This window comes from Diceros bicornis, chromosome 3 (assembly GCF_020826845.1).
Source record: "Diceros bicornis minor isolate mBicDic1 chromosome 3, mDicBic1.mat.cur, whole genome shotgun sequence".
In the NCBI taxonomy this organism is placed as follows: Eukaryota; Metazoa; Chordata; class Mammalia; order Perissodactyla; family Rhinocerotidae; genus Diceros; species Diceros bicornis.
Window position 1 is genome coordinate 40,694,431 of NC_080742.1, and position 18,272 is coordinate 40,712,702.

General features: G+C 36.0%; 1 protein-coding gene across 8 annotated transcripts in view; it reads right to left on the reverse strand.

The window, feature by feature from the left end:
- The window catches only part of DGKB (diacylglycerol kinase beta), a 697,510-nt gene that overhangs the window by 14,583 nt on the left and 664,655 nt on the right, over positions 1–18,272 (reverse strand). For all 8 annotated transcript variants that reach the window (XM_058526516.1, XM_058526562.1, XM_058526536.1 and 5 more), the window contains 2 exons: positions 15,851–15,971; positions 14,850–14,910 (listed from right to left, as the gene is read on the reverse strand). In XM_058526516.1, the coding sequence (XP_058382499.1) occupies positions 14,850–14,910; positions 15,851–15,971 (182 nt within the window). The remainder of the gene's footprint in view (positions 1–14,849; positions 14,911–15,850; positions 15,972–18,272) is intronic.

Sequence of the window (18,272 nt, forward strand, 5' to 3'; positions counted from 1 at the left end):
CCCCACCTAGAGCGATCTTAACCACCAGGCAAATTTGATCACATCTCTCTTCTGCTTAAACTCTCTTTAGTTCCACATGACTCGTAAACTACAATTAAAAATCCTTCTTGTGAGCTTCAAGGTCCTGCAGCTTTGATTCCCACTGAATCATCTGCCTTACCCCACACCTCTCTTCATTCTGTTTCACATCTATCACGTCATCTTTCAGATCCTTGTACACACCGTGCGGCCTCCCACCCTGTGCTGTCCCCAATGCATAGGACACTCTTCTCTCCCTGTATGCCTAGGTATATGCTTTCCACTCTTTAGTTCTCAGGTCTATTTTGAGTTCCTTTGAAGTCTTCTTAGATCTCCTTTGACAAAGTCAAATCCCTCTATTATACCCTGTCATAGTACTATAGTATCATATAGTACCATGAACCTTTCATTCATAGACGTTATGTAATTATTGAAATTTTACATGTGTGTGACTCTTTGAGTAATGTACATCTGCACTGAGTTCAGAGATCATGTCTTTTTCTGTTTTGTTTTCTCTCCATTATAACAGTCTAGGACAAAATGTCAGTGCCTTCATAAAGAAGGAACTCAATAAACATTTGTTGGAGGAATGAAGAAATGAATCACTGATATTCTTGACTTGGCTTGGATGAAATAGTTGTATTCTCTTCTTAATTTTTATTTACTGAATTGAAAGTCATGTTTAATAATACCTATTTTGTTCACTCCTTGGGATTGTCATGTGGATAAAACAAGGTAATATATTAAAAATTTTTAAATTTTTTGTCTCCTCAAATGAAACATATACAACTATGTTCTGAATACTCAAGGAAATAAAAACAATAAATTATTAAATTTTTTTCAATGTATTTTTATTAAGAATTTTTTTTAATTCAAGTTTTTATTTGAAGTTGGTAACCCATCCTGGGAATATCTCTATGAAACACTGGACCCTGTTCTCTGTTAGTGGATAAGAAGGCTTACTCTTTAAAACTTTCAACAATACAGTTTGTTGCCTTTTGAAGAAAAGCTTAGAATATGTTAGCCATATTTTCTAATTTTAATACACGAAATCAGAGGAAATGAAGAGGTAGATAAGGTATGACCACAAGGCAAATGTGGGAGGAAAGTCAGGCAACAGTTTTGTGACTTTATAGTCTGCATTCCCAGGAGAAAGACCTCTAACTGCTCTGGAAGAAAAAGAATCAAATCTACATATTAATCTGATGATGACCATCAACTAGGAGATAACTGACTTTACCCATTCTAGAGAAATACATTCAATTTTGAACCAGACATAAATATAAATAAAATAAATATTGGTTCTCTTGAAAGCTAGTGACAAAATTCTGTTAAGCGCATACAATTTTATCACTTTCAGAATGTTTAACAGTCCTGGATCACATCAATCAATATAAACACGTAAGGTATATTACATATTTGGTATATTTCTCACTTCACTTTTTGCCCTTTCATGTTTTTGGACATTTCGTCCAATTGGGGTTAGGAGTTCCTATCAAAGAATATGAAGATGAGAAACATCATTATCTTTTAGCTGAAATGAAATAAACTTTTCTAAATTGAAACTGACTAGATTATTTCAGGTTTCAAAAAGGAGAATAAAAGAACAATTTAGGTTTATTTCACAATATTTAAATAGAATATAGTAAAGAGAAAAACTGTAAAAAGGTAAGTCTAATTGTAAACAACATGTTTGAGACAACTTTTTAAATGTAATATGGTAAGAAAAAATTCTTTAAAATATTTTTGTGCAAAATACCATCAAATCTAATCAGTTTGGCATTAATTAAGCTCTAATAATGTACTTCAGTATCTCTCCTAAGTAGCGTGATCTGTTTCCCCTTCATCCAGGTCGATTTGTGCACATTATGGTGTCATCATAATTTTAAAACATACTGAAAAAATGACAGAGCTGCAAAATTAAAATAAATGATTAATGGTATTTTTTTTCATGTTTTGTACTAATAGGTACTACTGAGACTTTAAATTAATAGAGCTGTCATGCTCATGGGTGTTACAGATCCAGCAATGAACCAAAATGGAAATTATATATTCCACAGCCACCTAAAGATGACACTTTGGAATATTTTAATTTTTAATTAGTAGGTGCAACTGTTTTGTTCCCCATAACCACTGCAAATTAATTGGAAATTAGTCACAACCAATCTTTTTTTTAACAATCTGAAATGAAGAGATTGGTGCTTTACAGTTTAACATTCTTGTTTGGGGAGCAGAAAGCACACAAGCAGTAAATTGCATTGTCAATTACAAAAACAACGACTGTTGTGAAATTAGGAAAAATTATGCACAGGTAAACAAAACTAATTAATGCATAAATAACAGGGGAACACACAAAATAACGCCCAACTAAACACCAATGTGCCAGTATTTGAAAAAAATAAAGGCTTTAGAAATGTAAATTTATGCAAAAGAATTTAACAATGAAGTCTTAGGTAAAAAGATGCTTTTAGTTTATGTTTTATTTAACTGCTTTTGGAATCTCACTACCATTCACACATTAAAAAATACACCTACCAGGATAGGACTCTGCTTATCCAAATATGTGTCAAGATGGACAGAAGACTGTTAGTTAATTTTCTATTCCTTGAAATATCAAGATTTAGACTCATTAAATAACAAACAGTGGTATTTCTTTCTTTAAGATTTATCCTTATTCTGTATTTAAATATTAGGCAAATACAATTTCTAGGCACATAGGTAAATATTCATTATCTACACCTACCTGCAAAGCATTTTCCTACTGATAATTTATGGATTACCCTTTTTCTTTCATCACTAAAAACACAAATGTTCGCTTGTGATCTTCCCCCCTTCTAAAGTAGGCCATTAGAGCAGCTAAGATTCCTTAAAAATGGTGTGTTTACAAAGTCACTGTCAAGTTACAATAGCTATATGACTTTTAATGAGAAAATAATATTCTCATCAAATTTTCAAAACAAGACTAATTTCCAGGAAATCAACCTAGTGCATTAAATATTATTTAATACTATTTAAAGTTAATTGATTTAATGCAAGGGTCTCGGGAGATTCAAGAGTTGGGTAAACTTGCAGATAACTTTCACAGCACTATTTTATTCTGGATGAGTTTTAATATAATTTTCTTTTTAGATAATTATTAAAGACGTTAAATATTATGGTGAAATGATATACTTTTCCAAAATGAGTTTATCTGTAAATGATCATGGGAAAACAATAAAAGTCACTGCTACATTTTCTGTAACACTTTGGCCAAAACTCAAAAAGATGTCAATTTTTGTCCCACCATAAAATAAAGGGGTTTAACTTTTTTTTTCCTGTGTGATTCAGGATAACAGGGAAGTTAGTCTAAACAATGAAAAAGAAGAAAATACTGGTACATTATTAAATATAACAATAACATACACCATAAAATAGCTGATACTTTCTTACTGTTGCTAAATGTGATGTATAGTAATTTTCACAACCCTTCAATACTCCTTTGTGATTTCTAGGTAGTTGGTTTTAGGAATAAAGAAATAGTTTCAAGAAGATTAAGTAATTCTCTGAAGTCCAGGGGTCATTGATATAACAAATATGAGACCCTGGACTCTGGACTTTAGTCCTGTTTTCTACTCATTGAGATGATATTCATATTTTGCATAGTGATTCTCCCAAGCAAGTTTTTCCCTCCTTCCTTATGGAAATTCCATAAAACATTGCTTTCAAGGAGTGAAAAATATTTTTAACCTCAGACTATCTTGAATTTCTGCTAAAGTGCTAGAAAAGTCGACTATTTCAGTTGTAGATGCCAGCTTGCTCAAAGTAACTTTTAAAATATTAAAACCCAGAGCGGGTTTCAAATAAAAAGCTGATATACAGAAGTTTTAATAAAATGATTGAGATTCTATAATAAAAGAGTGGTAAGTCCGTATAATTTCTAATCTGTTTTCAGTTCCCAGGTCTGTGATCAGTTAATTTAGGTAGTAGGTATAAGGAGACCCATCTACCATAAAGATAAGCAATTCTAGCTATTTTCCTACTTTTCAAATTTACCCCATTCTCTCCATAAACATTCCCACGTACTGTTTATATTTAGGCTTTAGTAGCTTCTTGTTAGGCAACATAGTTCTATCTACAATTTGCCTTTAAAAATGTTTATTGTATTTTTATTAATCAAGAGAGATAAGCACACAAGCTATGGTAAAAAGCAATCCATCTGAAACCATTATACTTTCTAATATGATATTATGTGAAATGCTCATTTAAATGATCTTGCAAAGTAGAAAGGATTTTCATGGCATTCAGTTTTACAAGTGGGTTGAAAGGGCCATTAAAACAATTTCTTCTTAAAACAGCTTATTTTGCTTCTCAACTGTAAGTGTCCTGTGCTGGGTTTGCTGTGGTTAGAGTGGCTTTGCAGTTAGTGTCGTCAAGCTCTGCTGAAACCTGTCCCCCACGGGTGACTCTGCTGCTATTTGAAATACTGGTGGCATAGCTCTCAGCATTACTGCAGCTGCCACAGTATGACAACCTATGGACGGATGGTGGGGTTCCCTGACCAGGAAACAAATCCGGGCCACAAATCCAGCAGTGAGAACGCCGAATCTTAACCACTAGACCACCAGGGCTGGCTTAGAGTTGCAGGAGAAAGTCGAAGTACCAAAGAGGCTCTTTGCCTGGCTGCCTGTGTTACACCTGTGCTCCTTTACTCAATACTCTGCATTACAGAAAGCTTCAGAGACATTACATTTCCTCTTGTCTGAACTCTTTATCCTTAAGCAAACAAGCTTAATGAACTGATGACAGGTTTGGGAGTAGAGAAACAAGTAAGGAATAATCCCAGTCTTATAACTCTTTGCTTGATGACCTGGGACGTTCACCTAACCTCACCTCCACAGTCTAAAAGCCTCCCATACGATCACATAACTTGCTTGCAATAGTCTTAAAATATGCTTGCCCATAGACAAAGTAATCTAAAAAACGTATCTCATGTGGTAATCCACATCATGACTGGCCTAGAGAAATATCTAAAAGTTAACTTTATCCTTATAAGTTAAGGATAAAAGTTAACTTTATCCTTATAAGTTAAGGATAAAAGCTATGCCTTTTTTGTCAATTATTTTCATTCAAACAACTGTCTCTCTTAACGCGAACAACTGGTAAATGCTATCGTAACTGCTTAAATGTAGGACACAAGAATGGAAAAAAAGTAAAGAAGTTTTCTCAAAATGGATAAGATTTAAGATTCAAAGTTTAGGGCATTTCTTAGACTTATCTAGTATTTTTGTAAAAGATATAGAAATGGAAACTATACCGTGAAATCTCCAAGTTGGCCGATAAGCATCTTCTGGCTACTAATATGACAGTCTGCTGGGGCCAGTTCAAGCAGATCTCAAAACAGCCATATACAATAAAATCTACAGAGAGTGGTGGTGTTTTCAGTTCTAGTCAAGAAGGAGTGAGCACAGTCTACCCAAAGTGTCTCTCCCACTGAAGACAGCTACATACCGTGCAGAGAATACGTAGAGCAGCCATCTGAGGATGCTGAAAAGCAAATGATAGCAGGTAGATTGGAGAAGGAAACCAGAGTATGAAGTGCCACTGAATGAGTGATATGTTCCTGTTTTTTCTTCCCTCTCATATTTCCTAGCCTGGACTTAAAGGCAGCCCAAAACCTGGAACTGTACACTAAGTACAGATGGAGAGCTCCAAGAAAAGCCCTGTTTTTCTGGTTCAAGGTGTAGAAAATGAGGGCTCTGCAGGTCAGAGAAAGTGGGACAAATATCTTATTTCATTTTTCCCCCCAATTTCTCCCATCCCAGGCCCCTGGAAATTCCATAGCAGTGGCAGGTGCCTACAACTCCAACGAAGGAAAGCCCTTCTCTCTGACTGGTTAAACTATGGTCCCAAAAGCATGGGCAATTACATACTGATTTTTTTTTTTTCTCTCTCTATCTCCTTACCACAGGGCCCTGGAGGTAGACACTATATCAGGAAGTACATGGCAGAACAGGGGAATTAAAGCCTTGGATTTCTAGAGAGTGGAGTCATATGAGAACTCTGGGATTCAAACAACATCAGATCCTGGAGGGGAGGGGGGCACAATAAAGCTATCCCTTAAAGTTGTATATGGTCTCCTGAGTTTACCCCTGAGCTATGTATGCACAGATTTGCCTTTAAGAAGCACACTGACAACTTAGATAACTGAATTAGGGAGTAGACCGACTTCCAGGTTCCAGACAGGCCTATTCATCTTGTACATGTAGGACAAATCTTAATAACATTATGAAGACTTTGAAAATTAAACTGACACTGGAACCACAACTTACAGGAAGCATATCAGGATTTGTGACCTGAACCTAACCAGGTCAATTACCTGCTAAAATAGCAACTGTTGTTGTTATAACAACAAATCAACATTTCTCACAAGAATTAAACAATACCCAGAGTCTCACAACATGATATTTAAAATGTGCAAGATACAATCCAAAATTTCTCAACATATGATGATCCAGATCAGAAACTCCCAAGGGAAAAGATAGCCAATGACGCAATACCTGAGATGATACAAGTGTTGGAATTATCAGACAAGAACTTTGCAGCAGCTACTATAAACATGCTCCAAGAAGTAATGGCAGACACTCTTGATATGAAAGGAAGGATAGACATTAACACTGAGAAATAGAGGATATTAAAAAAAGAAAACAATTGGAAATTTTACAAGTAAAAAATACAATGACTGAAATAAGAAGATTAACTAGATGGGCTCAAGAACAGAATGGAGATAAGAGAAGAAAAACTCAGTAAACTTGAATATAGATGAATAGGTATTATCCAAAGGAACAACAGAAAGAACAAAGAGGAAAGACAAAAATTAACAGGGGCTCGGAAATCTATGAGATAACACATAATGTATCTGAAACGTGTCATAAGAGTTTTGGAAGGAAAGGAGAAAGAACGTGGTGCTTAAATTAATATTTGAAGAAATAATGACTGAAAGTGTCCCAATTTAGCAAGAGACATAAACCTACGGATTCATGAAGCTCAGAGAAGCTAAAACAGAACAAGCTCAAGGAAATCCTCACCCAGACTCATCAAAAGCAAACTACTGAAAACTAAAGACAAAGAAAAGAAGCTTGAAAGCGGCCTGAGAAAAATGATGCATTACTTATTGTGGAGCAATGATTCAAACGACTGTGGATTTCTAATCAGAAACCGTATTATGTAAAAGACACTATGCAAGGCGTGAAGGGAAATTAAAGACGAATCTTAAAATGTTTACAATTAAGTCAAAAGAGCCAGATGCATACACGTATAGCCAAAATACAAAGCCACGCATTGGGGTGGCGTTAAGAAGATATCAACAGAGAGTCACAGGAGTACAAAGGATCAGGCAAATATTTCAGACAGATGGCGAGTTACAAAGTCTTCATGAGGAAATTGCTGCTAAGGTTGGCATTGAAGAAAGGGATTTTATTTTATATTTAGTATATATGTATTTATATCTCATTGCCTTCCAGAAAGATTTTGAAGTAACTTATGAAAATATATACATCCCAACAGGATAGGATAATTAGTTCAAGCAATCTGAGTAAAAGGAAAAAAAATAAGTATATCAAAATAATAACCCGTAGGTAAGATTAGATGAAAGAAATGCAAACCATGGGTCCTAGAAGAACTGCTGGAGGAAACCATAGATTTGCTGGCAGCCTGCTTGGAGGCCAAAAGAATGAGTCTATTTCTAAACCACAAAATAGGAAATAATAGTGCAAGATTAAGCAGTATGACTAGAAAGCCTCTGGACAGCGGTGGCTACAAAGCATGACAGGCTCACGGCGGCCTTGGGAGAACAATTTCATCCCCCACAAGGATTCTGAACTTTATTTTGTGTGAAATGAGGAGGCGTTGAACTTTGAGATCGCACAGTAAGATGATCACAGTTGTGTTTTCCAGTAGTAATTCTGGTAGCAATGTAATGGATAGCTTTGGCTATACTGGGAAGCAAAAAACAATGTATTAAATAAAGAGAAAAAGTGTAAATAAGTTGAAAAAGAACTGAATTCTATTATAAATGATTGCATCGTAATTGATTACTAATATTAGAGATACATTAAAGCCCCGAGGAGAGACTTAGTGAGGTAGCAAAGCATAATTAAGAGAAAAGTCATTACAGCCAACTGGCCTCCTCTATCTCTTACTGTGTGGCCTTGGGCAAGTTGCTTGATTTACCTGCTTCTGTTTTCTTTTTTTAATTTATGATATGGGAATCATAATAACTTTACTGACTTCTTAGGGTTGTTTTGAGGATTAAGTAAATAATGAATATAAACATACAGAACAGGAACTAGTACATGGTAAACATTCAATAAATGTTAGGCACTGTTACCACGGTTTCCTCCAAACATCTCCAGGACATCCAAATGTCTTGAAAATTCAATCAGCCTTTGTCTAGATGTCACTAAATTTATGGGACTGAAAAAGTTTAAACTTATAAAATTTGTATTTTCTATCTTAGCGGCCTGAGATTAATTTGTATTTTAGCAAATGATTCAAAATCAAATAATATTTTGAAATGATGATTATCTTTAATAATTACAACAAACACATAAATAAAAATTTAATAGGCCCCAGAAAACTGTTCCTCTTTTTAAAGAGTTCACATTTTAAAGTTGTGCTAGATATATCCTCTTTGTGAAAACAGTGTCAAAATGAAGACAAACTCCAGATAACTGCACTGTCTAGGGCAATGGGAAAAAGATCCAGTCTTCCTAAGGCAAGGTGCAGACAAGGGCTAGGCAAGTAGCCAGTGTCTGAGTCAAGTAGATGCTAGAGTCAGGGAAGGAAACTGGCATTCAAGTCAGAAAATAGCATCTTATAGAATGGTCCACACAGTGGAAATGGGGACAGCGGGAGGCAGTTGCTCTTAGGGCACTAAATGACCAAGTATCCGCCCCAGGAATACCGGGAATCAAACCTAAGGCAGCAAGACTACCAGGCTTGGCAGGCATAAGCTGACTACCAGGTCAGCACTGAGTTGAATGTTGAAGGTATTTAACACTGGAAGCTGAGATTGGGCAAAGTGGGTTCAGAGTTCTGAGAGGTATTATACTAAGGAAAGAATATAAAAAAGACAAAGGGAGGCCAAAACATATGTAAATACTTTTCAGAATTTGCCTTGACTTCAGCTATCACTTTGATGAGTCTTCATATTTTACCTGTGGTCTTTTCACCATTTAGCTTATGATCTGTTCATGATGTTCTCTCCATTCTCTACCACATGGAAGAAAGTTTCAGGAATCCTCTCTATCTTAATCAGAGATGAAGCACCTAGAGTGATAATTGCATTACAACCTCTGTGGCATTACTTTTCATAAAAGTATCACAAGTAATAACTAATACATGGCTATTAATATTTCAAAGTATTAACAGAATGCAGCCTATATAATGTGTAAAATGAATACATAATTGATAATGCAGAGGGAAGTGGCCCAAAGAAGTTTAATCGTATCATACTAGGAAACAAAATGATTAAATCTTTTAAGGTTGAAAAAGTATTTCTTCTCTGATACATTCAAATTCTTTGCTTTGAGAATGTAATGAATAAAGATAACTCAAAATAACTTTTACATGTATTTATATATGAAAAATATGTGAATGAATTGCTAGCCAACCTACATTATGTTCAGTGAAAGAAGATTTAGTAGAAAGCATTTTTTTAAAATTGTTATACTACCGCAAGAAGCATTTAAGAAATTCACAAATTCAAAATGCATTTGATGTTGGCAGCCTAATGATGTATGAGGCACAGTGCTATGCTCCAAGGGTGTAAAGATGACCAAAATCCTGGGTCCTAACCTCAATAAGCTTAAGTCTACCAATGAGCTAGACAGATAAGCTGATAATTTCAATGTATTGTAGTCAGTGCTTTGAAAAAGCTATGAAGCACTCAGGCTGAGCTTCTAGACGAGTTGGGGTCAGGGATGGGGTGCAGAAGTGGAAGAAGGGGCCACACTCAGAAAAGGTTTTATGGAGGAGGAACAGCATGAAATAAGTCTCAAAAGATGAGTTGTGTTACTCAACTAAAGAAGAAAAGCTTATGTGGATAAGAGGGAAGTGCACAAAAAGATGAAAAAGAAGTAAGAGATGATATTGGTGCAATCCAAAGCTTGATTCAAATTATATTTTATCAGATAAAGGTAAGAAACGATTTTAAGTAGAAGGGTGTCATAGTGAGATTAGTATTTTATAGTGATCATTCTGGTAGAAAAGTGAAGGATGGATTTAAATGGAAAAAAAATGGAGATGGGGAAAGAAGGATGTGACTACTGCCAGGAGTGAAAATGAGATGAAATGAGCTAAACCTATGACAGTGGTAGTAATCACAGAAAGAAAGGAAAAGATTCCAGAATTACACCATATCATTAAGTGGGCATTTTAATTGAATTTGAGGATATCGAAAGAAGTATGGGATGACTGTCAGATTTCTAGCTTAGGAAACACTGAGTGCATAATGGTTTCACTAACTTAATATGGTAAAGGGAGGGGCAGGAGTTTTGGAATGTAAGAAGAAGTCATTATTTGGTGGAGGGGAGGAGAAGGAGGGAGGCAGACGATGAGTCCATTTTGGTTATACTGAATTTGAGGCTCCTGGGACTTTGTATGGTCACCCCTCACTTAACCAAACTTTACTGGGCACCCATCACTTGCAATAAATGGAGGTGGAGGGACTGGATGTGCAGATACAGAAAGAAATCTGACCTAGTCTAGAACTTCCCATATCTTACCATTCTCCTCCCTCTCTTCTTCCCTAAGCTGCTCTTTTTTTCTCCCCATAATAGGAACATTGACAATAGAGTCAGTATGTTCAATGTGTTCAGGAGGAAGGACTGGGGAGGAAGAAGATAGAAATGGGAAAATAAGCTCTGGAGGCCAGCCTAAAGAAAGGCTGTCCTTAAACTATTTCAAGATAAGGTTTTCTAGAATTAATTATCTCTTTACTTTGATATGCTTATTAACACGGCTAATAGTTATATGGCTAAAATCCATTCTTTGTTAACTCAGGGACTATTACAAAACTATGAACACAGGAGTACTTAACAAATTACTGTTGACTACTTTATAGTACGATAATTTAAAAGGTCATAAAAATAATTACAAAGTATATATTTAAAGAGTTGATTTTAAGTTCTTTGGTTTTTTCTTTTCCTGATATTTGAACTCAGGATTGGTGCAATTTGTAAGTAAATATGACCTTAATTTTTTTCAATTACTTTTTAAATTCTGGTAAAATATATGTAACCTAAAATTTACCATTTTAACTATTTTTCAGTATACTGTTCAACGGCATTAAATACATTCACATTGTTGTGCAACTACCACCACCGTCCATCTCCAGAACTGTATTGCCTTGATCTTTTTAAAAAAGTACTAATTGATTTAAGAATCAAGACCCATTTATCACCTGCTTTTGCATTTTATATATTCCACTTGAAGAAAAACAGAACTTCTACTGTGCTCTAAAATTATAGCTAGAGCCATGCCTCCATAAATTGAATATCAGCTTATGGATATTTAAATTCAGCAAAGAGTTTTAACTTTCTACCAATTCTCGTATTCTGTAAGAAAAACATTGCGTTATTCAACAGAAGCAAAGAACATTCTCTAGTTAAACCGTACCAGTGCTATGAATGCTAAATATTCTCTTCAGTTAAAGCGAAATTTAAAGTTCAGAACTCTGCGTTCTAGGAAAAGTAGAGTACGCCAGAATGTGAAATAACAATAACGAGCCACAGTCTAGTAGAGTTCTTGGCCCGCCATAGACTGCAATAAATGTTTTAAATGAATAAGAGAGTTTCCGAGCAAAGAAAATTAAATATAAATTATATAAAATTATTATTAATTTAACAATGGTATAAATCATGGTAATTAATAGGTGAAACGTATGTCCTGTTACTAATTTAAAGAAAAGTTAACAAAAGTATCGTTAGAAGTGCTTGTGTGAAATAAGCTAAAGTTATTCTAAAACACTAATTGGATTTCAATAGACATAGACGTTTTAAAGCTGGAGAGAGGTAGTAAGTAATTTACCGAAGGTCACACTCTGGAGGGTGGGGTCACCAGGATGCCCTGGGGCCTTTTCAGGTTCCCCTCCACAGCGGGGAGTGGTGATGAAGAGTACAGACAGTGGAGCCAGGCTACCTGGGTTTCAGTTCCCATTCTGCCACTTATTATCTGTGTGGAATCAGGCAAACTATTTAACCTTTGTCTGCCTCAGCTGCTTCATCCACAAAATGAAGCTAATCATAGGGTTTTTGTGAGAATTAAATGTAAATGTGCCAATACAAGGTCAAATGTCTCAAACTGTACGTGGCACAAACTAAAAGCTTAATAAATGTTAGATATTATCATTGTCATTGACTTCTTTTTTGTGTGGGTGAGGAAGATCAGCCCTGAGCTAACATCCACACCAATCCTCCTCTTTTGGCTGAGGAAGACCAGCCCTGAGCTAACATCCGTGCCCATCTTCCTCCGCTTTCGCCACAGCATGGCCTGACGAGCGGTGCATCCGTGCCTGCCCAGGATCCGAACCCAGGCCGCCAGCAGCGGAGCGCGTGCACTTAACCACTACGCCACGGGGCCCGCCCCTGCTGTTAAGACTACTTGATTTAAAACATGGCACAGGGACTAAACTCTCCTTCTCCCAAAAGAATACAGACTACTCAGGGGAGGTGCTTGGTTTCATTGTCTTTCATTCATTCTCTTGCAGCCTGGGGTTATGAAAAGTGACCCTTCGTTAAAGACAGGAACACTGCTACGATCACCACCACTGCCATCCTGCATCCCAACCACCATCACCACCACCGCAAGTTCCATCACCACTATCACTGCCCGCACCTCCACCAGTTCCACCACCACTATCATGAGCGCCAACATCGCCGTCACTACCACCACCAGCACCATCACAGCTACCATCACCAACATAACCACAAGTTTCACCACTATTTCCATCATCACCATCATGACCACTATTACTGCCCCCACTATCCTAACCAGCGCCTGCACTCACAACAACACCTTTAACATCTATGTGAGTATAAATGTGACTCTAAAAGTGTCATTTGGAGAGTGAAGAATAATGGACAAAATGTAAGTGTATACATAGACTGAGCCAACAACTTCAGAATAAAACCATTGGAAAGGCAAAATTAAAACTTCCCTCTTACATGCTAACCTGTGCTGTTTGGAATCTGCAGCTAAAGTTGTTTAAACTAGTGCTTAAGAGAATGGGTTTTAATCAAGGAGTCCTGGGTTTGAGTTTCATATCTGCTACATACCTGACTTTGAGCAAATTATTTACCCTCCCAAAGGCTCAGTTTTTCTCTATCTGAAAAATGGTGATATCCATTATTGAGAGTTTGTGTGACTATTTAACAAATACTCACAGGTAACATAAGCACTTAGCACAATGCTTGTACTAACCTAAGATTAAGACCTCCTCTGTCACCCTCACACCAATTTTCCTCCCAGTCTGAACTAGGCAGTAAATGGTACCATCATTCACAGGGACGAGCTGGCCTCGATTCATCTCTTTTCCTCATGTCCCATCCCCACCCCAAGAGAACTCATTACCAGATTCTTCCTGTTTCACCTCCAGAACGTACCTCAAATCCATCCATTCCCCGCCACTATCCTTGCCCAAGCCCAGACTACTCTGATAGACCCCGTCTCCCAGCCGCTACTCAGTACAACCCATTCTCCACGTAGCAGCCGAGTAAACTTTAAACATGTGAATCAGATGATGCTTAAAGCCTTCAATAGCTTCCTATTGCAGTTAGAATCAGATACTTTACCATCATTTTTTCTACGTGATCTGTCCCCTGTCCGTCTTTTCTACTTTACCTCTTACTGCTCTCTCCCTAGCCCTAGAAGCTTGGGTCACACCGTCCTCCTTACTGTTTCTTTAACGCATTGAGCTTTTGACTCTTCTTTCAAAGAGGCCTTCCAGTACAGTATCCTTCTAAAGCAGCATCCACTACATTCTAAGCAGTTCCTCTTCATCATTTCACCTTATTTTTTCCATAACTCTTGTAATCTGAAGTTATATTTATTATATTTCTTTTTGTTTATTTATTTAGTCTCCTATTATCAGAATGTACGTTCCTTGAAGAATATTATATTATTGTTCATGTTCTGTTCCCTGTTCTATTATTCCATGTTCTATTATCGATTATACTCTATATTATTGATCATGTTTCTACTCTCAGTGCCAAGAGCAGTACTTAGAATATTTTTGAAATGTGATTAAAATATTCACCATACAAATGGAAATTAAAATTTTTTTGGATCTAAATGTTTGACTTAAATAATATCTCATTATGGAGAAAACAACTATAGGGGGAGTTGTCTACAGGGAACGAAGCCCTCAAATCCCCAAATGGAGGGAAAAGAATAGATGGGTAATAAATTCAGGGAGACTTATGTTTTAAGGTCCCATAAATAATTTTCTCATAAGGTGTTCTGAAATAAGTATGAGAAAGGTTAAGAGAAACTTTATCAATTTAGTTTAGGTTCTAGAGTTTATAATTGATCTCCGGTGTCTAAAGGTTATACTTAGGCTAACATGAACATTCAAAAGCTAAATCATTGCCAAGGACATATAATGCATAAACCTGAATGCAACGGGTGGGTCTGTCACATAAGTAAGAAAATAAAAGGTACTTGGTGATAGATTCAAAGCTTAGACATTGTGATTAGTTGGTTATAGGAGTGTGTGATTCGTTACTTATAGGAGTGTGTGGTATCTGGAAAGCAAACGTGAAAGTGACATAGCATTTCAACTACTCTGTACTCACTGTGCATGGCGTCTGCATCCACGGTTCCCCATCGATCTGCATTGGCAGAGACTTGCTCGTCCTGGGGGAAAATATTTCATTTTAAGTATTACTCTGAAACACTGTATATAACAGACTATATGTAAGATATAAGGTGATGAGACCAAGGAGTGCAAATATGGTAATAGCTAGGCTCTAAACTTATCTCTTTTGAAAGGGACTTCAACTCTTGACTATTAATAAATACCCTAAAAAGTACCTTGCACAGGAATGTTAAAAGCTTCCTGGTAAATGTGATGATATAAACAAAAATTATCGATGCCAAAAGAAAAATGTAGGGTTTATGTTTAAAGACACAATCAGAATTCCTACGGTTAAAAGAGCCTCCTTGTTTTCACGCAAACCCACATTGCAAACCTGGAGAAAAAGTGTTTGATGTTTCAGATTTCCAGTATCAATATTTTGATATACATAACATCAATTATATCTGTGCTATAATCCATAGTATCACCTTAGGGTCAAAATAGACCTTTTTTCTACAGGTAAAATTTTGGAAAAATGTTTCCTGAAAAAAGTTTAAATTTAATCCACGTATAAAATCTTACTTTACAATAATTTTTTATTTAATTTTATAGAAATAATGGTGCACTTTAGTTCGCGAAAGAATTTAAGATAATGATGCTTCAACAATGTTTTTATTGGGTAATTTGCCCAGTAGATGCTTTGATGCTTCAGTAAACTAAACCGAGTGTGAATCAGATTAAAGGGGATGATATTTGTATGTTAGAATTGTATCCATGGTCTCAACAAGAGAATCAAATTCCAATGAACCTGATAAGTAATAGCTAACTAAAATTTTGTAAAATCTGCCAATTTTCATTATTTCAAAATATATCAGTATCAATCATTGATCATATGAGGCAAAAATAAGACAAATGCCATTATTGGAGACCTGCATACTTTTAATTAGTTTGTAGCCATGCCATGTCAAACCACTTTCTCAGTTACAGAAAAAGAAATACCTGATGACCACAGAGGAGCATTGAGCCAGCCGTCGTCCAGCACTTTTCAGTCCTGTGTATATTTGCCCCATCTCCATGGCTCCTTCCAAGCCAACCACCTCCAGCAGCTGATCACTCAAATCTGAAAGAAAACAGATGCCTTGTAAGTTACAGTGCATATGCATATGCCGACAATTTAATGCCATTGGATATTGTGAAGATGAAAAATAAAAGCTACTTCACAATGAAAGCTTCTCTGCCTTGGACACCGAAGGAAATGAAAAGATGGCCTACTTTTGAAACTCTCAGTTTAACTAAACCTTGAGGTGCTGTGGAAAAAGATTTGCTGTCAGCTTATTCTAAAATAAATGGGAAGAATGGATTCTGAGCCAAATAATGCCAAAAAATATACCAGTAGTTTTTAACATCAACAAACTTAATGTTATTCCACATGTATATATGGAACATTCATACATCCCACATCAGACATTTGGCAGCAAATACACATTTCAACACTATAAATACAGTATGAGGATATGCTGTCAAACATGATTTTGTTAAATTACTTGAACAAAAGACCTTAGAGATTATGGAGTTTCTCATTTTAAAGATAAGAAGACTTAGTCTCTAAATCACTGAGTGACTTGTCCACAGTCAGGTAACTTTGTGCAGAATTTCAAGAAACAATATTAATTTCTTGAGATGTTTTTCTGATGATAAGGAATATGCTACCAAAATATTATTTGGGAGTAGACTAGATAATTAGCACAGTGCAATCACTATTTTTTAACAGTGGACAGTAGAAACAGGCGAACAGTGTAGATATTGCTTATTGAGTGTTTCCTAGGTGCCTGTCACTGGACTGATCACTTTCTATATATCATTTTATTAGCTCCCCCTCTAAATCAAGTTAAGATACACATGATTATTCCCATTTACAGATAGAGAAGCTGAGAATTAGAGCAGTTGACTAATTTATTCATATTCACTTATCTAAGAAGTAACAGAGCCAAAATCCGAACCCAAGCACTTTGATGCATAACTGCTATGCTATATTTGACACATCAGTCATACCACAAAAAAGAGACTTTAAACATGTATAGAAAAGTTTCTTACATAGGGAGGGAGGTTGTTTGTGAACAGATAGTTTGATATTGTTTTCGTAGGAGAAAAAGCTGGGGTTTGTGGCATAGAGTGGGAGGGCATGATGATTATACAAGATAACCAGGTAACAGCTGGTCATAGCTGAGGGTGGGCTTGAACAAAAACAAGCAAATGTGTTTTGTATGGACTCTATTTTGCATGGAAAACACTCATTCCCCACTAATGAATCTATTGTAGCATGGAGTTCAGAGACGTAAGTGGTACATTTTCAGTGTAGTTCAAGTGTGTGGCAAATCATATTTTGAAATTTCAAAGTTTGTTAGGCTCATGATCATTGGCAAATTTAATATAAGCCCTTAAAACAGACAGTGTGACCAAGCCACCGTATTTTAAGTGAAATGATTTAAAAAAACTCTTATTTTTTAAACTTTAAGCTATAGCTGCAGCTATGAGATTTCTCCAAGTAAACACAATCTTCTAGCTACAAAATCAAATGTTAACAAGTCATAATAACTTAGAGCATTCACCTTGCTGTTCTAAACCCTATGTAGACGTATTTCTCATGAAACTTATTCTGTGTTTCTAGTTTAAATTTATGTTGCCAAGAACAGATGGACAAGGAATGGAAACATATTCTTTCAGCTGTAGCCGGCACTAAAATGTGCTTGGCTCTATAGCCTGGGTGTTAATATACGCATTTCTTAGATATATGTCAACCAGAACACTACATTGTGGCAAGCACTAAAACCCCAGATGTGTGTCTGGTGATATTTATAAAACAACAACAACAACCACAAGATTGAAGTTCATATTTAGTATTATATATTTCGCACTGCCTGATTCCTAAATAGGTGAAATTTTATGCTAATTTTTGTAATGATCTGGTTGATGGGAAGTATTCTACAAGAAATCAAACACTTTCTCACGATAGAGTTAATCTGTGAGCCCTAACTTTTCCACAAATCACAGGGATTGTCTACACCCACACCATATTGCTACTGTCTACCACCCTCCTTTTGATTTTTTTCTTTCTTTTAATTTGTCTTTTTCTCCCTGCAAAAATGAAAATCAATTCTGCCATAAATAATCAGTAATGAAGAGATTTATTACGGATTTAGAAGACCTAGGCTTTCAAACTTGCATGTTCGTCCTAACACAAAGAATTGTATAGAAATTGTGGAATATTTACTAACTGATAAAGGTAAACAAACACCATATTCCTTCTAACTAGATGCCCAGAAAAAAAAAGGAAAAGAAACTCTAAAGTTGTGCTGCACAAATTTACTCCCCTAACACGTCTACATTTTTTGATACAGCACAGTTTGCAATGTCTGCATAC